Genomic DNA, 22919 nt, shown 5'->3' on the forward strand with positions numbered 1-22919 from the left:
ATCTTAATATAGAATATAAATCTGTATGTCTGTTTTTTACCAACATGCTTTTTACCTATTGTTCATGTACTTGACAGAGCAATAATGAGAGCAGAGAGAGAGAGAGAGAGAAACTTCCATCTGCTGGCTCAGTCCCCAAACAAAGGACAGGGCTAGATCCAGCAGAAGCCAGGAGTCAACTCTACCCAGGTCTCCCATCAGAATAGCAGGGCCCTCCAAGTCCCCGTGCCATCATCCTCTGCTTTTGAGACAAAGCAGGAGGAAGCTGGACTGTAAATAGGCAAGTAGAGCTGCCAGGACTCAAACCAGCACTAGGATGCTGGTGGCTCAGGTGGCACCTTAACCCACCACACAACACTTGCCCCTCCTCCACCTTTTACTTTTAGAGGAAGTTACTCAGATTGGGAATTATGATACCCACATCCCATACTGGCATGCCTTGCTTGGTATTTCAGCCCAGGATTGTGACTTCAATTTCTCACTAACATCCACTCTAGCAGGCAGTACAGCGTGGTCCCTAGAGTCTACGTGGGAGGCCTGGACTGTTCTGAGCTTCTGCTTTCTGTCCAGTCCTCACTGGTGCAAACATTCATATATATATATATATGAAAGAAAGCTGTTTGGGCTGGCAATGAGCCACAGTGGGCATCTGGACATCGCACATGTGCAACAGTTCAAGTTTCAACTGCTCCACTTCTGGTCAAGCTCCCTGCTAATGGTCTGGGAAAGCAACAGAGGATGGTTCAAGTGTTTAAGACCCCACACCCACCTGTGAGACCCCAAACAAACTTCTGGCTTTGAAGAGGGAACTACAGCCTTTGAAGAGGGACCCAACCAGTGGATAAGTGAATGGAAGATGTCTCTTTCTCTCTGTAACTCTCTCAAATAAACAAAATAAATCTTAAAAAAAAAAAAAAAAAAAAAGAAGCAGTTTCCAAGGACAGAAGGCCAAAGCCAACTTTTTACCTGACGTCACCCCTTACCAGGTGTGACCCTTCCATAGGAAATAGAAAGACGAATGTACCTTACAAGCAGACATGTGTCACAGGAAGGTGCCAGACACATGCACCTGCCTCAGCATCCTGTGACAGAAACTGATGAACTCGCCGAGGTGGGCTGGGATAAATCTAACATCAAACTAGCTGCAGACCCATCTTTGTGGCTCATGGAGTAAGCCTCGGTTCATGACACCAGCATTCCACACTGGGTGCCATTTGCATCTAGGCTCCCTGCTTCTCACCTAACATCCTGCTTTTGTGCTGGGACAGTACCTGAGCCCTGCCACCGACATGGGAGATAATAAAGTTCCTGGCACTCCTGGCTGTGGCCTAGCCTAGACCCGGTTATCGCGGGCATTTGGAAAGTAAACCAGCAGATAAAATCTGTCACTCTGCCTTTCAAATAAGTCAATCTTTAAAACACACACACACACACACACACACACACACACACACACACACACATCAAACCAGCCAACCCTTGCCCCCAAGCGGCCCCACCTGGATTTCCGCAGACTGGGCACTCTGGGGGCTGTCCTTGTCCTCGAGCCCCAGCACCAAGTACACGGGCTTGCAGTCTTTGGACTCACTCAGGAAGCCTCCCGTGTCCACCTTCCTTTTGATGGTGGAGTTCCAGTGATTCTTCACAGCATTGTCCGTCCTGCGGGGAGCAAACAGGACGTCAGCATCCCAGGCCGGAGGCAGGGAACCCCACACCCAGCAGGGGCCCCCACTTCAGCTGCATCAGCTCCAAGGAGAAGTCCTGCTGGCATAACTCTCCACCACTGAGAGCATTTCCACCGACCTCAAGATGAGCAAAAGCACAACGCAAGAAGGGGGGCACACAGGCTAAGCAGACAGGAGCTTGTCATGAGGAGTCTCATCCATCAATGTACAAAGGCACTTGCAAAGTTAGTGGAAATGGGATAAAAAAGGTATCTTTATTTTGGGGGCTTGGTGTGGTGGCACAGCATATTCAGATACCACCTGCAACACCAACATCCCAAACAAGCACTGGTTCGAGTGCCAGGCTGCTCAACTTCTAAGTCAGCTCCTTGACAACATGCTTGGTAAAGAAGTGAAAATGGCCTGCTACCCATGTGGAAGATGCACATGGGGTTCCAGGCTGAAGCCTGGTCCAGCTCTGGCCACTGGATAGTGAATTGCAGATAGAAGATCTTCCTCTAACTCTGCTTTTCAAAACAAAAACAAAAAAATAAATCAAGAAAGCAAAAAAAAAAATCATAATGTTTTCTAAACTTTCTGAAAACCTTTCATATATATGGATTTCAAAAATGTTTCTGGGTCCAGCGTGGTGGTGCAGTGGTTGAGGTCCTCGCCTTGCACGCCCAGGATCCCATATGGGCGCCGGTTCTATCCCGGCAGCCCCACTTCCCATCCAAGCTCCCTGGACCGGTAGAGCAGTTGAGGACGGCACAAAGCTTTGGGACCCTGTACCCGCCTGGGAGACCCGGAAGAGGCTCCTGGCTTCGGATCGGCATAGCATCAGCTCACTTGGGAAGTGAATCATGGGACGGAAGATCTTCCTCTCTGTCTCTCCTCTCTGCATACCCGCCTTTCCAATAAAAATAAAAAACAAATCTTTAAAAAAAAAAAAGTTTCACACCTCGCCCACTGGAGAGCATGAGTTGAAATGGGGGCAGACCAGACCGGGCAGGGCTACAACATATGCGGGTCTCATGTGAGCCAGATCAGGGAACAGCCAGGTTTGGTTGACTGTCCCTACTGGTGCAAGCACAAATCAGTTAGGCTTTGTCGCAGCACCAGATGGCAGATGCTGGCTCTGGTGGCTAATTCTGTCAAGTTATACTAAAGAACCACCTGGAAAGTACGTGATCCAGGAGTGGGTCCAGTAGGGAAATAGTGGGCACCTTCCTCTTGGGTTACCCCTCCCACTGGAGAGCATGAAAACCAGGACTGAGGCAGATGTGGCTGGACAGAATGGCACCCACCAGCATGTGTGTGGGCTAGATAATGGAGTTGGTTGGGTTGAACTAGGCTTCAATGCCCACTGACATGTATGAAAGCTGAATGGGATGTGGGACAGATTGGACTTGTATACTGTTCATACTGGCAAGCACGGGAACCAGGGTAGGGGCTGGACCTGGTGGGGATTATTGGGAGCCACTCAGACTAGGCTGCAGCTCCCAATGGTTTGTGTGAAGGCACTCAGACTAGGCTGCAGCTCCCAATGGTTTGTGTGAAGGCCAAGTATGAAGTGGGCAGAATCAGGCTGGACTGCAGCTCCCATTGGTTCAAGCGGAAGACAGGGCTGGAAACAGAACCAACCCAGCAATTGCAACCACCAGCTGTTAGGGGCGATGAACTGCGCACGGTCCTGTACTGGCGAGTACACACAAGAATCTGGTCTGAGTTTCTTTGGGGATCTCCCCAATCGAACTGTCGGACTCAGAACCCCAACCATGAAGAGAAGTGCAGATTCCATGGTCTGCCATGGAGTGCAAGTCTCAGAGCCGAGCCTCCTCAGAGGCTCAGGCGTGGACAGCATATCCAGGTGTACATGGAGGATATGGCAGGCCATTGGAGCCTGTAGAGGACACCTAGTACCACAACAGAGGACAGAACAAACCAATCAACGACCCCAGCCATATGTTGGTAGTGAAAAACTGGGCAAATGGAGACTCTAAGGTGGACTATGTCAATCAGTGGATTCTGCAATGACTTCATCGTGCTTAGAATGGGAAGACTGGCAGCAATTCATAACTGTTGAACTATCAAAACCACCTGAGCAAGACCCTTGGAGCATGCCCCACGTCGGGGACCTGGGATAGGTGGGAGGTTGGGTGGGCCTTCTCCCTGTATCTCCCCCTTTACCCCAGATAAAGGAAAAAAAGAAAAAAAAAAAGCAATGATATGGAAACAGTCTTACCCACTTTCCTGTAGCCCTTGACCCTTTATGCCCTAATCATCTATGTAAAGATTGTCAAAAATAAAGGGAAAAAAAATGTCCCAGAACGGGGCTGGCCTTACTGTGCATCAAATTATGCTGTCCCCTGGGATGCCAACATGCCTTATCACACGGTGCCGGGTTTGAGTCCTGGAGACTGTCGACAAGGCAACATTCTGCTAATTTGCATTCTGGGGGCAGCAGATGATGGGCACACGCACAGGCTACCGCCAGCCTTGGGAGAGAGCTGGTGGACACTGGACTGATGGCTTCAGCCTGGCCCACCCTTAGCTGTTGTGCTCACCTGGGTGGTAAACCTGCAGATGGAAAACCTCTCTCCTCTCTGCTTTTCAAATGAAAATAAATTTTAAAATAGGGTGTCAGTAAAAAAAAAAAAATGTAAGCCCTTGTAAAAATTTAATTTCCAAAGAAGTAATAGAAGGTAAAGTCAAAGAAATTTCCCCAAAAAGTAAAGCTAAAGAACTGGAAAAGAAGAAAAAGATGAAAATATCCTGCTGCTGCTATGACATAGGTTAAATGTACCAGCATCCCATACATGAAATTGGTTTGAGTCCCAGCTGTTCCATTTCCAATCCAGTTCCTTGCCAATGTGCCTGGGAAAGCAGTGAAAGACAATCCAAGCCCTTGGGCCCCTGTACACATGTGGGAGACCCAGAGGAGGCTCCTGACACTTGGCATGGTAGCCTAGTGCCTAAGTCCTTGCCTTGCATCCACCAGGATCCCATATGGGCACAGGTTCTAATGCCTGCTGCTCTACTGTCTATCCAGCTCTCTGCTTGTGACTTGGGAATGCAGTAGACGATGGCCCAATGCCTTGGGACCCTGCACCCCCATGGGAGACCCACAAAAAAGCTCCTGGCTCCTGGTTTCGGAACAGCTCAGCTCCAGCCACTGTGGCCACTTAGGGATTAAACCAGTGCATGGAAGATCATTCTCTGCCTCTCCTCCTCTGAAAAAATCTGCCTTTCCAATAAAAAAAATAAAATAAAGCAGGGCCCGGCATGGTAATCCAGCGGCTAAAGTCCTTGTCTTTCCAATAAAGATAAATAAATCTTAAAAGAGGCTCCTGGTTCCTGGCTTTGGACCAGCCCAACTCCTGCCACTGCAGCTATATGGGGAGTGAACCAGTAGAAGGAAGATTTCTCTGTCATCTGCCTTTCAAATAAAAATAAAGCTAAGAAAAATAAAGCAAACCCTTCCTATCAGCGTCTAGGGAGGTCCTACAGCTAAGGGTGTGGGTTAGAGAATCACACAAAGCCACAGCACTCCCGGGGAGGCCCGCACACATGTGCCTATCACCTCCCAGAAGCCTAGCCTGCACACCCCAGCCCCTCACCTCCCAGGCAGCATCTTGGCGATCTCGGCCCAGCGGTTGCCCAGCACCTTGTGGGCCTCGCAGATGATGCGGTCTTCCTCCTCGGTCCAACAGGACTTCTTCACCTCAGGGTTGAGGTGGTTGTGCCAGCGCTCACGGCACTGCTTCCCCAGCCGGCCCTTCAGGTGCTTGGCGATGAGGGTCCACTGCTTTGTGCCATACTTCTTGACCAGCTCGATAACCTTGGAGAGAAGCTTCTGTGAGGCCAGTGAGCCCAGGGGACAAGGGTCCTGTCTCCCTGCTCAGAGCACAACCCAATCAACACACACAGCAGAGATGAGGACCCGCCTGCAGGGGTCCATGACACCAAAGGCTCCTACCCCACAGGAGGCCCAAGTGAACCAAGGTCAGGTAGAGACCCTCCTGCTGAGGCTGCCACGGGCCCATACAGCGTGTTTGGTAACCACCAGGTGGCAGCCCAAGCCACTGGTCGGCCAATCCAGTTTACTGAGCAAACTGACCCCCAGTTGCTCAGACCAGAAACAGCATTCACAGCCTCCCAGCCAGCTTCCTCCTGAACTCTGGACACACACACTCTTGTGCACATAGAAGAGAGGACACTTTGGGGCAAAAGGGTTTTGATAAGGAATGCAGGCACCATCATGGTGATTACCAACTCCACACCTAAAATTTCACTTGTAATTGTTTAAAAACTTCGGGTAGGTGATACAGTACAGTAAGTGAAGCCTCTGCTTTCAGTGCCTGCATCTCATTATCAGAAGGCCTGGTCTGAGTCAAGGCTGTTACACTTCTGATCCAGCTTACAGCTGATGCCTCCCACATCCAGGGAGGCAGCAGACGATGGCTCAAGTATTTGTGTCCCTGTTACCCACACAGGAGACCCAGATGAAGTTGCTGTCTCCTGGAGGACCTGGTACAGGCCCGGCTGTTGTAGGCATTTGCCTTTCAAATAAAACAAAAACAGATACATTTACTGTAACAACACACACACAAAAAAATCTAGTTCCTTTTTCAAAGACCTCTTTCCCCTGGGGCTGTATGTGCCCAATGGAGGGCCTTCCTGTGACATCTGAAGGAACCAGGGACTCCAGAGAAGGCCCAGGAGCTCTTTCTAGCCTGGGGGGAACCCCTAGAACTCCCAGAGTCTTGGTGACGCTGGCACTCACTCACATGACTGTGGGAACCAAAAGAACAAGGCCTGGGGCCACTGCTTATGTGACTTATGTGGTAAAGTTACAGTCCACAGCAAAACAAGCATCCCATGTGGACTCTGGTTCAAGACCCACCTGCTCCACTCAGCTCCCTGTTAATGTGCCTGGGAAAGCAGCAGAGGAGGGCCAAGGTGCTTAGAACCCTACCACTCACATGGGAGACCCAGAGCAAGCTCCCAGCTCCTGGCTTCAGCCTACAACATTCCATTATTGTAGCTACCTGGGGAGTGATCCAGCCGATGCAGCTCTCTGCCTTTCAAGTCACACACACACACACTACTTAGACTGCTCAGCCCAGAAAAAGGCACTCCGGTCACAATCACTGTAAGCCATTGCCATGCCCAGCAAGCACATGTACCACCCACCCAACACTCGTAACAGCTCTAGGTGAAGGGGGACCCTGTCCGTGCTTCCCCCTACGGATGGGATCACGAAGCAAAGTGTTGTGCCCAACAGTTCCAGCTCCTGCTTGGAGACCCGGAGAATCAGGACCCAGGGCCTCGAGCTGGGAGTGCGGAAACATCCAGACCAATTGAAGGAAGACTCACTCACTCCCAGGTTCAGGTGCACAGACACACCTGCAATGGGCCAAGCAGCTTCACTGTGCTTGTGGCCCCACAGTCAGACCAAAGCCCAGGGCACACAGGTGAGCCTGTGCTCAAAATTACCTTCTGGTCCTCCTCTTTGGTCCAGGGCCCCTTGACAAGGTCTGGATTCAGGACTCTCAGCCATCGGTACTGGCATTGCTGGTCAGTGCGGTTCTGAGAGGAGAACAGAAAGAACAGGAAGTTGTGAGAACCTCTGAACCATGGCTGGGGCTCTAACAAAGCACTGGGCTCAGGAAATGAGGTCCGGCCCTCACCAGGTGGATGGGCACCATTCCCCACAGCCTAGGACACATGTGGTTGCCCTTTGCTACAACCAAAGGCGCACTAGGGGGCCCATCCTCCACCCGAACCAACTCTGTCTCAGCCTCAAGGGGCTTCCGATACCACTGCTCTCAGGAAGTGTTAGTATTCCCAGAAGAACCAGCAGCAGCAGCCCAGGGGACCCAGGCAGGAAGCCAGAAGACAGACACCTGCAGCCTGGGCCTATAATAGCTGCGGAAGCCCCACCTGCCCCTAGCTGCAGCTTCACTGTTAAGGAACCCAGCCCCCACCTGCCGCACAGGAAGGGATGCAAATACACATGCCACCGGCCCAGCCACAGACCCTGCACAGCCCTACACACAAGGAGGCAGAAGGCAGCTGTGCCTGGCGGCTTCCTCCGGGACCCCACAACTCCCCCTAGGAAAAGCCAGGCCTCCTGTGAAGCGGGTTTCCTCTGGAAGCATCTAATAAGGTACTCCCTTCTCCTCTTTGGCAGAGGGCGAGTCCCTGGCCCATTGTTGGGCCCAAGAGAGTCCCCTGCCATACTCACTGGAAAGTGGCTGGCCAGAAACTTCCAATCTTGCTGTCCGAACTGCCGCACCAGAGCCCTCAGCTGCTCGTCCTGGCAACAAGAGGAAGACAGAGGGTTCCACTCGCAGGGTTCTGGAGCTGCCCCACAGGCACCCGAGATACCAGGCCCTGTAAGAACAGCTTAGTGCCTCTCACCCTGTGCTAGGATGACCTCCTGCTGTGTGCCAGGTGAGTGACAAAGCAGCAAGCAGGAACCTTAAGGGGCTTACGGTCTAGGGAGAGCTTCTCAAAATCTCAGACGGGAGAACTCCCCCTGCAGGGCATGTAACACAGAGGCCCTCGATAATTGTCTATTGAGAAAGACAGAGGAATTGGTTGCCAGAATGCAGAAAGCAAGTGAATGAGAGATGCAAGATGATTCTGGAAGGCACCAGATCTCATAGAATTCCTCACCCTGCACAGCAGGCTCAGCCACTGAGGCATCAGAGCAGTGGGCATTTACAGTGTCACATGTGTGGGTCCAGCGTGACAACTCAATGAGCTAAAGTCCTCCCCTTGCTGTAAGCACCAGGATCCCATATAGTTCATGTCCTGGCTGCTCCACTTCCCATCCAGCTCCTTGCTTACGGCCTGGAAAAGCAGTGGAGGATGGCCCAAAGCTTTGGGATCCTGCACCTACATGGGAGACTTGAAGCTCCTGGCTCCTGGCTTTGAATCAGCTCAGCTCTGGTCATTGCAACCATTTGGGGAGTGAACCAGTGTACAGAAGATGTGTCTCTCCTTCTCTGTGTAAATCTGCCTTTCTAATAGAAACAAATAAATCTTTATACTACCACATGCTTATGACAGAGTTCCTTCATTGCTGGCAAGATAAGAAAAGGGACAAGAGAAGGCTGAGCAGACACGAGAGGCCATCACCACACCCAGGCCAGAAGTGACCAGACTCGGCCCTGGAGATGCAGAGACCCAGGGAGTGGAACGTAGGTGGAAGACAACAGTGTCCTGAAAAGAAGTTCCGTCATACCAGTTGTTGACCTTGTTTCATGGCTTCTCAATTATGGAAATGTATGATGGAGTACTGGGGTCTACCATATCCAGATGTGGGGGTATTGCAGCATGCATCCCTGCTTCCAGAAGAAGATGGACTCCCAATGAAACTGTTGGACATGCATAGACAATGGGATGCCAGACTGTCTGACACTGTACCAGCAATGTCAGGGCACACTTAAATAAGAGGCTGATGGAATTATGATTCCTTGTGAAGGACTTCACCACTGTAGTAAAATGGGGAAAACCTGTCGGGGCGGGAGTTTGGGGGGAAAATCCCAGTCTATACGAAATTGTACCACATAATTCAGAAATTCAAAATAAAAACGTATATATATAAAAAAAAAAAAAAAAAAAAACTGGGGAAAAAAAAGGAGCTCTATGACCCAAAAAGCAGATCCCGGGACGATGACGCAAGACGTAAATGGGGACACACCAGATGATGCCCGCATACGGAATTCTAGAAAATGTGGACTGAGCTGCAGGAACAAAAAGGAGGGAGTGACTGAACCACAGGGACAGCAAGAATAAAGGCTCTGTTGGGGGTGGTGGAATGTTCTGGAGTACAACTGCTGCTATCTGTAGCTATAAACACATGCTAAAACTCATAGCACTGTGGGTCAGATGGCTGCAGCTGCTGCTACATAATGTATTTCAAAAAAAGATTTATGTATTTTTATTGGAAACGTAGATTTACAAAGGAGAGATAGAAAGATCCTCCATTCTCTGGTTCATTCCTCAAATGGCCCCAACAGCCAGAACTGAGTTGATCTGTAGCCAGCAGCCAGAATCCCCTTCCGGGTCTTCCATGCAAGAGAAGGGTTCCAAGGACTGGGCAGTCCTCTGCTGCCTTCCCAGGCCAAAAACAGGGAGCTGGACGGGAAGTGGAGCAGCCAGGACTAGAACTGGCATGCACATGGGATCCTAGCAATTGATGGGGGAGGGTTAGCCAATTGAGGCACCAAGGTAGGAGACAATATTTCTCAATTTTATAAAAATACAATATACATGGGACTCAGCAATGGTTCGGCAGCTAAACCCTCCCTTTGCATATGTCGGGGTCCCATATGGGTGCTGGTTCGTGTCTCGGCTGCTCCACTTCCCAACCAGCTCCATGTTTGTGCCCTGGGAAAACAGCAGAGAACAGCCCAAAGCCTGCACCCTCGTGGGAAACTCGGAAGAAGCTGTAGGCTCAGCTCAACTCTGGTCATTGTGACAAACTTGAGGAGTAAACCAGTGGGTGGATGGAAGATCTTTATCTATCTGTAAATCGGCCTTTTCAATAAAAATAAATAAATACTAAAAGGAAAAAGGGTTCAGACCAGGGCTGGGTCAGACCAAAGCCAGAAGCCTGGAACTCCATCAGGGTTTCCCACTTGGCTGGCATGGGCCCAAGTACATGGGCCACCTTGTGCTGCTCCGCCAAGCACAGGAGTGGGGAGCTGGGCTGGATCGGAGCCTCCGATGTGGCAGGTAGCAGCTAAAGCCACAGTGCCACAGTCCAGGCCCTGCCCCCAGCTCTTTTAGCCCCAAGCTGCCCCAATCTCTTCCCAGGATTTCCTTAGCTCACATAAAACACAAGGAAAACCTCCCAGGAGGTTACCCAAGCAGAGGGCTGGAAGGGATCTCCACCCACACAGTTCCCCAGCTTTAAAACCTCCCCTGGCCTGTGGGGCCAGGGAAACCAGCCCAGAACTTCACAGCACAGCCCAAGGCCTTCCAGGAAATCTACCTTGCATCTCCATCAGCCCTTCAAGTACCTGTTCCTCCACCCCACTCCAGGCCCAGCTGTGCCCCAGGACACTTTATACAGCTTATCTTCCCCCAGGGCTGAATTTCAAATCCTCATCTGGCCTCAAAACACCACGGCCAATCAGCGGCACCACCCAGCTCACACAGGCCCATGCGGACTCTAGGCCCTGGCAGGCTGTAAGCCTTGTATGAGAAGAGACTACGCACTGCAGGTACATCATGGAGCACAATGGACATGAACACGGCCCTCCCAGGGTCCAGCAAAGGCCAAGGCACATCTCATGGCCATGCCAGTGACCTTATCTCTCCATCCCAACAGAGCTGTTCTGGGTCAAGAACTTGTCTTAGGTGCCAGTGCTGTGGCACCTACAGCATCAGGCATCCCAATGGGCACCAGTTTTAGTTCAGGCTACTTCACTTCCAACCCAGATTTTGGGTAACACACCTGGGAAAGCAGCAGCAGATAATTCAAGTCCTTGGGTCCCTGTCCCCATGTAGGGGATCTAGAGGAAACTCCTGGCTTGGGCCAGCTCAGCATTGACTGCTGTGGTCCCCTGCTCCGAGAAATGAACAATTGCATGAAATATCTGACTCCCCCCACCTCTTTCAAAATAAATAAATCTAAACCTTAAAAAAAGTCTTGCTTATTCTCCTAAGCCCACAAAATATTAAATTTTCCGTCCTGGGTCCCCAGTATGATGGACAGAAAAGACAGGCATAGCACTCAGCTGAAGGAACATCTGAAGTGATTAAAGACAGTTATACCATTATACAGTAAGTTAAAAACAAAAAACACCAATAGCAAACAGGCAAAAACAAACTTTCTTAATGGGGTATGGTAGCCTAGTGGCTAAACTTCTCGCCTTGCACACACTGGGATCCTATATGGGCGCCAGTTCTAATCCTGGCTGCTCCACTTCCCATCCAGTTCCCTGCTTGTGGGCTGGGAAAGCAGCTGAGGACGGCTCAAAGCTTTGAGACCCTGTGTCTGCAATGGAAGGCCTGGAGGAAGCTCCTGGCTTTGAATTGCCTCAACTCCCACCGTGTGGCTACTTAGGGAGTGAACCAATACAAATAAATTAATTTTTTAAAAAAATGGGAAACTACACACACCAAGGGAAATGAGGCAGAATGGGCACATGGCTAGGGGCATCCCATATTAACGTGTGGGCTCCAGCTTCCTGCCACTGCGCGGGAGGCAGCGGGAGAAGGTTGAAATAATGGGATCCTGGCCACAGCAGCTACAGTTCCCAGCTCCTGACTTCGGCTTGGCCCTGCCCTGGCTGTTGCATATGTTTAGGAAATAAACCAGTGGCTGGAATGTCTGTTAGTCCTCTTTTCAAAGTTCAGGCCAGGGCTCCCGCACAATGGCCTAGTGGCTCAAACCTTGTATGTGCAGGGATCCCACATGGGCACTGGTTTAAGGCAGCCCCGCTTCCCACCCAGCTCCCTGCTTGTGGCCTGGGAGAGCAGTCGGGGCCTGAGGACTCGGGTTCATGCCACCCACTCTGTGTGTTGCTTTGCTTTCCAATAAACCAATTTTGGGGGGTACAGGGGGCAGTCCAGCCTACACCCATGATGGTATCACACATGCCAACCTGTGACACAACAATGACAGTCTACAACCTGACGGGGCATCCAGCATCAACAGCCAGTTCCCCAGGCTACCAGGACCCCTCACCTCCTCAGCTGCCTTAGCACTCACCTCCTCATGGGTCCATTTGACCTTACACTTGCTGTCCCTCTGCTCCAGCACGTCGGAATCGGTGTCCTGGTAGTGCAGCTCGTCCAGCTCCTCCCTGCAGGAAGAGCAGGCTGAAGGTCAGAGAGCATCCACACACTCTTACAGCACTAACAATGTAAGGGGACCACATATGGCCGCAGCGGCCACCCCAATCCAGAAAAACAGGTGGGGCTGTCAGCTTTTACTTCTCCCACTTCTGAAGACACAGACTCCTCTGCCTTTCTTTTAAAAAAAAAAAATTTAATTGGGTCCAGCATAGTAACCTAGTGGCTAAAGTCCTCGCCTTGAACACACCAGGATCCCCTATTGGCACCGGTTCGTATCCTGGCAGCTCCACTTCCCATCCAGCTCCCTGCTTGTGGCCTGGGAAAGCAGTCGAGGACAGCCCAAAGCCTTGGGACCCTGCACCCATGTGGGAGACCTGGAGGAAGTGCCTGGCTCCTGGCTTCAGATTGGCATAGCATTGGCCGTTGCAGTCACTTGGGGAGTGAATCATTATTGGATGAAAGATCTTCCTCTCTGTCTCTCCTCCTCTCTGTATATCTGACTTTGCAATTAAAAAAAAAATCTTTAGGGGTCTCTCTCTCCCCCTCCTCTTTCGAGAGGAACCCCACCTCCAGGCTTTCTTTCAGGAGGTGCTTCCCCTTCCCTGCTCATCTGGTTCCTTCGCAAATAAATGTTTCTGTTCGAAAAAAAAAAAAAAAATCTTTAAAAGAAAAAAAAAAACAACTTATGGATCAAAACTAATGATGTCTGTAATCCTCAGGCACCAAGATTATAATATTAAATATTTGTGAAAAAACGTCTTAAATATTCTCTCAATAACTGCTCATTGTTGCATTTCCTTAAACAAAGGCATAGTTAAAAGAAAAAAATTGGTGTCAGCATCTTTGGATTCTGGATGCATATGCTGTGTCCAAGAGGCAATTTCTCAAGTGGCTCTAAAAAGTCCTACTTTGTGTTCAGTTGAACGGTTCCTACTTTGTGTTCAGTTGAACGGTTCACAAAACAGAGGTCACTCTCCCACCATCTCCTCCCTCCCCTCCTCTCAGCTCACTAGCACAGGTGTTTGTAAATTCAGAAACGGCCAAATCGCCCAAGAAGCACCCCAAGCACAGGCCAAGACACCCCAGAGGACGACGGCTTCCTCCTAACCCTGGCACCTTTCCCTCTACAGACTGTCGCTGAGCTCCCCCCGACCACCACCCACCTCTACGTTCCTCCCATGAGGCCCCGACCAGGGTGGGCACCCCTTAGAAATGTCTGCTCAGGCAAGATCTAGATACAAGAACAGGTAACCACGCCCTGGCGTGATAGCGAGGCGGCTAAAGTTCTCGCCTCGCACGCGTCAGGATCCCATATGGGCGCCGGTTCTAACCCCGGCTTTACACTTCCCATCCTGCTCTCTGCTTTAGGCCTGGGAAAGCAGTCAAGGATGGCCCAACGCCTTGGGATCCTGCACCTGCATGGGAGACCTGGAAGAGCTCCTGGCTCCTGGCTTCGAGTCTGCTCAGCTCCAGCTGGTTCAGGCGCTTGGGGAATGAACCATTGGATAGAAGATCTTCCCCTCCGTCTCTCCTCCTCTGTGTATATGACTTTCAAAACAATAAATAAATATTAAAAAAAAAAAAAAAGAACGAGTAAACTGGCAGAGTTGCTGTTAGCCCGTTAAGAGAGGACAATGTCCACACTCAGCAACACATCAGTCACAGAGGATTCAGAATTCTACCCGGCATTGCTGACCCGACTCCCAGGACACTGAGAGGGAGCTGCCACTGGCCCCTAGTCACAGGGCGTCCACACGCTCCGAAACAAGAGGCTCCCAGGGCTCACGCCACTTGCCAAGTCCACAGAGGCAGGCTCCGAGAAGCCCCTTTACTCAGTACCCTCCAGTCCTGCCCTGGTGATGCCAGCCTGGGAAAGCAGAGGCAAGGCAGTGCCTTCAGTGTATTGGGCTCCACTCCAGGCCACTATGAGTCAGAGGCTGGGCCGGAAGCAGGGCACTGGGGCACCAGAGCCAGACAATGTGCCCAGGGCTGGGCTGGGGGAGTGCCCTGGGAAGGGCAGAGACGTGGCTGAGCACCTGGCTACGGCATCCAGGAATGACACCTCCTGACTCTCAAGGCGGCGCAGGGTCTGACAAGCGCACAGGAGCAGCCTTGGACATGGGCGCGCTCCGCAGTCAGGCCCTGGGCCAGCTGCCCTGTCCACTTTCCGCGGGCCAGATGCCTCTCCAGAAAGAGGCTCCAAGGAGAGCTACCAGGCCCTCCCCTCAGCCCAAGGAGACACCCAAGACTCCCCAAGAGGGGGCTGCAAGGAAGCAGGGAGGAAGCGGCCAGGGCCAGGGCACACAGGTGCAAGCACCCTGCGAACCCGCAGTTCTGGGACTAGGTTCCACTCGGCCGCTACCTATTCTCAGGGGGGACTAAAATGGAGACCGTGCAGTTCCTCCCTTTGCCCCAGGGGCCGCCAGCACATCAGCCCCTCCACCCCGGCTGCCCCAAACTCCTCGTGGGGAACAGAAAGGGAGGCCTCGGGGCAGGACCCACGCGGGAGACAAAGGGGCCCCCTCCTCACCCGGGCACCCCGCTCCGGACCGGGGAGCAGGCTGGGGGTTGTCCGCCGGCAAACGAGAATCCCCAGCCAGGCTGGCGCGACCTGGGCCCCCCTCCCACGCCACCTCCAGGCCGGGACCCGCACTTAGTCTTCCCGCTGCAGAGGTCTCCTCCGTGCCCCGCAAAGGCCTTCCCAGCTGACTCTGGCCGGCCCACCCCCACCCCGCAATCAGGCGGGAGACAGATGACATCACTCCCGGTTTGGCCAGAGTGCCCGGAGACCCGCGCGTTTCGTCTCCGAGGCCCAGCAGGTCCCGGGAACTGAGCGAATCCCCGCTCCCCCGACAGCCCCTCGGCTTTTGCGCGCTTCCAGTCATGGGACGCGGCATTTCCCGCAGGAACTCAATCCTGGTGCCAAGTGGGGGACCCGCGGCGAGGGTGCGGGCGGGAGCGGAGGTCGGAGAAGGGGAGAGAGAGGGAAGTGGACCCCTCCCCACCCCCACCCCAGTTCCAGCCAGCCCGGCTCGGCTCACCCGCGCGTCCGACGAGACATCCCCCCCGGCCCGGGCCGCGCCGCGCTCGGCCACCAGTTGGCTGAGACCGGAGCGGGAGCCGGGCCGGGGTCTGAATGCGGGCTGCTCCGGGTTCCCGGGCCCCCCGGACCCCGCTCGGCAGCGTCGGCGCGTCCGCGGGTCCTGCCGCCCGCTCAGAGGAACTGCAGCGGCAGCCGGCGCGCACAGAAGCACTTTTCTATCTCCCGCCAAGCGCGTCGGCGCCGCCCGGGCCTGGCGCGCGGGCGCGGAGGCGGAGCCTGCGGGAAGGCCGAGGCGGGGCTGCGCGCCGGGGCTCCGCCGGAGCCGCCCGGGGCCAGGTGCTGCGTAGCTAGCAGGCCGGACGCTGCTCCTCTGCGGACACACAAGGTCGAGCTGGGTCGGCCACCTGGCGGACGGGGGTCGGGCCGGGCGCAAAGTGCTGCTCCGTGCCGACCGCCTCTACCCACTTCTTAGGGCGGCCCCTCAATGCGCCTTCGACCCTCTCCTCCGAGCGCCCCTCCTCAGGTGCAAACCTGAGCCAGCGTCTCCGGAATTTGCCTCCTTGCTCCTAGCCCTCAGGATAAATTCTTTACAACAGGCTTTACTGGGTTCTCGGCCCGCTTGCCGCCTCTAGTAAAGGTGGAGAATCTTTATACTTCTCTGCCTAAGGCCATTTGGATGGGATGATTGTAACATCAATCGCAAGCGGTGCAAAAGCTTCCACTTAAAAAGAAAGAAAATAGCCTGCTGAGGCTGTGTTGCGTGACCTCCAGACCCTAGGGTTCCAGATACTGCCCCCCCTCCCCAGGACAGTCCCCCGTCCACGTCCCTAGTCTTCTTGCTTTCCGCTGGGACCACCCTGGGCCTGGAAGTGCCGCCCCTTCCTCCGAGCTGCTTCCTGTTTATCCTTGGTGAGTGTGGTCGGCTGCCCACCCTTGCTGACTTGGGCGTTTTTCCCTCTGAACTGTGAGCCCCGTTGCAGCTTCTCCCCCAGAGTCCCAGAGCCCTACACTAGACCTGATCCAGGAGGGAAAGGTGTGTTGACTTAAGTGCCAGTTTATCTCCTGCTAGAGGTTTAACAAGGATTTTCCATTTCAGGCTGTCAGTGCCTGCTTACCTCCCACTTGGCAGCCCAGTTGGGCTTCCTGGGAAGAGCTGAGATGTAGGTAAATGAACAACAGCAGGAGACAAGACCACCAGGCCCACGTCCAGCCTCCTAGCCCATTAGGCCTCGGGCTAAACTGCCGTGCATCCAGCCAGCTACTAGAAACCTCCACAGCCAAACTTCCTGAGGTGCCATTCCCAATCCAAATCACCTAACTAACCTGAGCTCCAGTGTCCACATCTGGACTGGCCCATGATGTGTGCAAATTTTACATTTATTTTGCTTTTTTTAATGTCTGTGAGAGGCAGACTGATCTCAGGTTCACTCTCTAAATGGCCTCAACAGCCAGAGCTGCACCAGCGTAAGGCCAGGAATCCGGAGCTCATCCGGGTCTCTCATGTGGGTGGCAAGGATCCAGCCACCTGAGTGTCACCCCATCACCTGTTGCTCCCCAGGCTACACAGCAGTAGAAAGCTGAAGTCAGATGCAGTCGGATGTTGTATTAGGGTGTCCCAAGCATCTGTCTCCTGTGAACGTACTTTAATGCAGTTAATCCTTATGACAGCTCTGTGGGTTAGATGCTAATATTACCCTCTTCTAGCAGATGGAGAAACTGAGGCACAATACCTTGGCTGTCTGTTGCAAGGGACGAGAAAATGGCTTCCCTCCTAACTCCTGCGGTTCTTTGGAACGTGAGTTATACTGACAGAGAAAGGACAAAAATATAATGCTGTGCATGTCTGACCCAGAGTTGGGTCAAGTAACTGAAGCTCAATAAATAAACAGCTGAAGCTCCTATAACTTCCTTTGTTTTAGAAAGGGATAGGAGACAGATGAGGCCTGGGGCCCACAAGTGCCACCTGGACGTTGGGGGCTGTGGATTGCCCAGAGAAGAGGGACTATTAAGAAATTACTTTACAGGTGAGCAGTGACTTCTGGGCAACTTCAACAGACCAGACCACTGCACTATTACATCAATGAGGGGGCTAAGACTGGGTGGTTTGGAGCGGAGGGAGGGGGCACCAGAGGATGACTCTCAGTCAGACTAAGGTACCCACCTATGTGAGACAACTGGGCTAGGGTAGTTGGCATCAACCACCTGCAAAAGCTAGGGCAATTTGCCTGGCAGGTCTAGGCCACAGCGCCTGCTGGTGAATGTCAGGGCAGGGGTTGGACCACATTAGGCTGGGCTGGTTCACATGAGAACCAGGAATGGGGACGGGCTGGGGAACACTAAGCTGCAGCACCTACCAACAAGAACTAGGATTGAGGGCAGGCTGGGCCAGGCCAGGCTGCAGTTATCTAATGGCAAAGGCCAAGACAGGGGGTGGGCCATGCCAGGCAGGGTCAGTGAAACCACCAGCACTGCATAAGATCTGTGGCTGGGGGCCTGGCACAGCAGCCTGGCAGCTAAAGTCCTCGCCTTGCACACACTGGGATCCCATATGGGTGCTGGTTCTAATCCCAGCGTCCCTGCTTCCCATCCAGCTCCCTGCTTGTGCCCTGGGAAAGCAGTCTAGGATGGTCCAAAGCTTTGAGACCCTGCACCACGTGGGAGATCCGGAAGAAGCTCCTGGCTTCGGATTGGTGCAGTTCTTTCTGGCCATTGTGGCCACTTGGGGAGTGAATTCCAATAAAAATTTTAAAAGATAAATCTTTAAAAAAAAATCCGTGGCTGAGAGTAGGCCTGGTATCAGAGCTAGGGGAACTCCCTTACCTGACTAGTTCCCACTGGTGTGCTTAAGGGCCTAGGTTGGTGGGTTAGTAGAAGATGGGCTGGGCACAGACCCTACCAGGCGACTGTACCACCAGTGTGTGTATAGACTGATGCGCATGACAGACTGAGCGGACTCCACACTGACAAACATGGGCAGAGTGTTCCAAGGATGTTACTTGAGTGATTTTAATAGTTCTGAGCAGTCATCGGCTTCACTGCTCCAGGAATGAGAAAATCTTTGCAAGGCCTATTAGTTAACAAAGTTCACCTTAAGACTATGCTGCTAGTCACTACATCAGTACCTACTTAAAAGGTGTTTATAGGATGAAATAAACTGTTTACAGAGAACTACCTCTAGCCTATTATATATTAAATGAAACTACTGTACTGCTGTTAGCCATTTTTATAACTGTTACCCTTCAAGGATTTACACTTGACCCTATTTGTCCCTTCCCTCAGGCCCAGGAAGCTGCTTTGCTTGCAGCACACTCTTAAATGGATGGCTGGTCCCATTTCAGACACGGGCAGGAGCTGCACTGTGGGTCAGGTATTTGCCCAGGGCAGGAGATAGGGAGCAACTGCAGACTCTACCTGGAAATCGAAACCGGGGCCATTTAACCACTAAAGCAGAGCTGTCAGGGCCTGGAGTCCGACCAGCAGCACTTAGATCACCTGGTGCCAGATGGAATCTGCTGATGTCTGCAGTGTGCACTCTCCAGTTCGCATCCGTCTAGCACACGGCTCTGGGAGAGGCGCCTCCCAGCTTCCAGGGCACGGCCGCACATGGGGGTGGCCCCCGGGGGCCGCGCAGAGGACACTCTGCTGGGAATCTTGTCCTGGCCTTTCCCTCGTTCGACAGGGAGGGTCCAGCCACATAGTCATTCCACAGTGGTTCCCACTTCAAGTTCCAGACATAGAGTTTAGCATTGTGTTGGGAAGCCAAGGATTGGGTCTATACACACACACACATAAAAAATAAATCTTTGGGCCCGGCAGTGTGGCGTAACAGCTAAAGTCCTCGCCTTGAACGCACCAGGATCCCATATGGGCGCCAGTTTTAATCCTGGCAGCTCCACTTCCCATCCAGCTCCCTGCTTGTGGCCTGGGAAAGCAGTCGATTACAGCCCAAAGCCTTGGGACCCTACACCTGTGTGGGAGACCTGGAAGAGGTTCCTGGATCCTGGCTCCGACTGGCGCTGCACCGGCCATTGTGGTCACTAGGGGAGTGAATCATCGGACGGAAGATCATCCTCTCTGTATATCTGACTTTGTAATAAGAATAAATAAATCTTTAAAAATAATAAAATAAAAAATAAATCTCTAAAAAAAACCTTACCCATCAAGCCACCCTAAGGAAAAAAGATTGTCCACACAATTTTACAGACTTGTACACAGCTTTGTTTGTAGTAGCCCCAAACTGGGAACAAGCCCAATGTTAATCAACACATGACTGGAGGCACAAAACACGTATATGCCTGTGGTGGAGTACTACTCAGCAATAAAAAGAACAGCAATGTATATGGATTCCAAAATGATTATGCTGAAAGAAGCCAAACAGGACACATTGCGCCTGAATTCATAGAACGCTCTAGAAAATGCAAGTCACTTGGCAGGGACAATGGCTGCAGAGAAATGGGATACTAAAGAACCGAAAGTAGGGGGAAGCATACAGCCCAGCTCGGCGAGCCTGACCTCAGGGGAGCCTCCTTCACCCCTGGGAGCAGTGAGGGCCATCAACTCCGCGCGGGTCTGTCCAGGGGCACGCTGCCCCGCTGTGTGCTCACCTCAGCGGCCAAGCCCAACAGCTCGGCGGCTTATGAATCCTCTCCAGATCTCTGGGGCCTGAGGAGAGGTGGGATGGGGCACAAGTGCCAGGTCTGGGTTACTTCCCAGGTGCACGCCGGCCCGTCCCAGCACCTCCGGGACCAGAAGGGAGGCACCGCGGGAGGACAGAAGCTGCCCCGGCTCCGCCCGGCAGGTAACCCAGCAGGCGCACCTTCCCTTCTCACATGTTAATGGACACAGCGGACTCCCCCGGCTTCCCGGCCGCCCCCGCCCAGCTCCCCTTTGACCTCCACCTGCCGTTCGAGCTGGACTGCGAACGCGGGGGGGGGGGGTGTGACTGGGACGAAGGAGTCGCATCCTCCAGGTGGCCATTAGAGTGCACACATAGTAGAGCCATTGTGCAGCGTCCAACGCGGCCGCACCGGCGGCACCACCTTCTCTCAAGTCTCTCGGGGCGAAGGCTTTCGAGGGGCTTCGTTGGGAGCCGAGGCCGGAAACGCCCAAGAGTCCACTGCCGCCCGCCGCCGCGCAGGGCATCGCGGGAGTCGCGCCCCTGACGTCACCGAGGCGCCTGCACGCTGGAGCCCGGGGCGCAGCACCGGTCGCCTGCGGAGCTGCTGGGGGAGGTTTCTCTCCAGCCTCCCCTTCTCCGAGCGCACGGAGTAAAGCACCCCACCCCGGGAAAAGCAGCAAGCGCAGGCATGGTCATCGTTTCCGACTCTCTAGGTTCCATTTCTCTCCGCGATTAGCTAGTGAGCTACAGGAGGGCAGGCCCAGGATGATGGTGGTGCCTTATTAGGTGTTTTGTTAAAGTGTGTGTGCGCCACATACCAAGGTTTTTTTTGTTTTGTTTTCCATGTGTCTTGAAGGCATTAAAAGAAATCGCGTCGGGGGGGGGGGGGGTTAGACACAAGGAAACTCAGCCGACAAAGACAACATTCTTTACCTTGTTTTATTTGAAGGCCAGAGAGACAAGGCTCCCATCTGCTCGTTCCGAGGTGCTCAAGAGTGGAGCTGGCGGCAGGGATGGTGGGAGTGGGAACCCAACCAGTACTATCACCTGCTGCCTTCCACAACGCACGGTGGCGGGAAGCAAGACTCGGGAGTGGGGGCCGGTCTATTGGCTCAGCTAATCCTCAACTTCCAGGTGTGGCATCCCATATGCGTGCAGGTTCGTGTCCACTGTGGCGCTGTGACACTGGCAACCTACATGAGTGCTTTGAGTGTGGGGTTCCTGTCCTGGCTACTGCTCTTCCCATCCGGCTTCCTGCCTGCAGCCTGGGGAAGCAGCAGAGGATGGCCCAAAGCCCTGGGCCCCTGCATGGGAGACCGGGAAGAAGTGCCTGACTCCCATCTTTGGACTGACCCAACTCTGGCTATTGCAGCCACTTGGGGAGCGAACCAGCAGGTGGAAGATCCATTACTTCCTCTTTCTTTCAAGTAGTATCTTTTAAAATAACTAAAAGAGTACAATGTGTGACCCTAGACAGGCTGGTAAGTGCTCTCCGTTCTGGCTTGAAAGTTGAGACTACATTCAGAAGGCTTCAAAAACATCCTACAGTTGTAAGTTCTGTTAGGTATTGTTGCCAACCACTCCAAATCAGTGCCTTAAAACTGCCATTGTAGGGGCTGGCGCGTTGGCTCAACTAGCTAGTTCTCCACTTCCAAACACAGGCATCCCTTATGGGTGCTGGTTCAGGTCCCAGCTGTTCCGCTTCCCATCCAGCTCCCTGCTTGTGGTCTAGGAAAGCAGCGGAGGATGGCCCAAAGCCTTGGGACCCTGTACCCACATGGGAGACAGGAAAAGGCTCCTGGCTTTGGACTGGCTGTGATGGCCACTTGGGGAATGAACCAGTGGACAGAAGATCTTTGTCTCGCCTTCTCTGTAAATCTGCTTTTCTGATATAAATAAATCTTAAAAAAAGGAAAAAACTGCCATTTTATTGTCTTCATTGGAGTTTCTGGGTCTGGAATTCAGAAGGGCACAGAGCAGCTTGTCCCCATTCCATGATATCCGAGCTTCAACTGAGATGGCTTACAGGCTGGGTGACTTAATAGCTGGGGCAGGAGTCCTCTGGAGACTCTTAGTCGTCATCCTGGCCAGCTGATGCTGGATTGGCTGGGCTTTGCGGTAGCCACAGCATCCAGGCGGGCTACCCACTTGGCTTCACACTGCCTGTACATATGGAGGCTTTGGGCTCCAAAGCTGAGGAGGGAGGCAAAAGCATTCAGAGGGAGGGTATGGAGACCTCACCTGTCAGTGCTATGGGATGCAACACCACAAAGAGCGCCACCGATGGAGACAGTTGTAGAAAGCATTCTGAACTGCTCCCTCATTTCCTAAAGCTGTCCATGGCTGCCCAGACTGCAGCACCCTGCCCTCTGAGTACTCTGAACAAGCCTTGGACAAGGACGCAGTTATGTCGAGAAAACAGGAATGAAAACCTATGAACAGCGCTTTAATCATTTGAAATGCAGAATTTGAGTTGATCCTTTCCTTGTGACTAACTCAGTTCTTGCGGCCAGCTGCCTTCCTCAGTCTCAGGCATGGAGCTCTGTTTCCACCTGTGTGACCTGCTGTGGCCCCTGCCACCCAGCACAGGTGGCTGGTGCAGCAGGTAAAGCACCACTGAGATGCCCACATCCCATGTGGGAGGACCAGGGTTTAGGTTCATATCCTGCTTTTGTTTCAACTTCTTGCTAATGTGCACCTTCTGAGGCAACAGGCAATGGCTCTGGTGCTTGGAGTCCTTGCACATAGGATGTATATTCCTGGTTCCTGGCTG

The 22919-nt window shown here is 52.9% G+C and overlaps 1 protein-coding gene and 1 long non-coding RNA gene across 3 annotated transcripts in view; one reads left to right on the forward strand and one right to left on the reverse strand.

Moving 5' to 3' along the window:
- Positions 1 to 15685, reverse strand: part of MYBL2 (MYB proto-oncogene like 2) — a 27792-nt gene extending 12107 nt beyond the window's left edge. Inside the window, exons 1-6 of one of the 2 annotated variants that reach the window (XM_040981448.1) lie at positions 15527 to 15685; positions 12400 to 12493; positions 7915 to 7986; positions 7164 to 7256; positions 5285 to 5505; positions 1500 to 1659 (exon numbers count right to left, since the gene is read on the reverse strand). In XM_040981448.1, coding sequence (XP_040837382.1) covers positions 1500 to 1659; positions 5285 to 5505; positions 7164 to 7256; positions 7915 to 7986; positions 12400 to 12493; positions 15527 to 15546 — 660 coding nt within the window. In that variant the 5' untranslated portion in view covers positions 15547 to 15685. The remainder of the gene's footprint in view (positions 1 to 1499; positions 1660 to 5284; positions 5506 to 7163; positions 7257 to 7914; positions 7987 to 12399; positions 12494 to 15526) is intronic. The other variant, XM_040981449.1, reaches the window with a different exon arrangement.
- On the forward strand, positions 15042 to 21416 carry LOC121157324. The gene is made up of 4 exons (XR_005883997.1): positions 15042 to 15055; positions 15159 to 15167; positions 20833 to 20968; positions 21096 to 21416. It is a non-coding gene; the product is annotated as an uncharacterized LOC121157324 (long non-coding RNA).
- The last annotated feature ends 1503 nt before the right edge of the window (positions 21417 to 22919 follow it).

Source organism: Ochotona curzoniae, unplaced genomic scaffold (genome assembly GCF_017591425.1).
Source record: "Ochotona curzoniae isolate NIBS_2020 unplaced genomic scaffold, NIBS_Ocur_1.0 contig_3520, whole genome shotgun sequence".
Lineage (NCBI taxonomy): Eukaryota > Metazoa > Chordata > Mammalia > Lagomorpha > Ochotonidae > Ochotona > Ochotona curzoniae.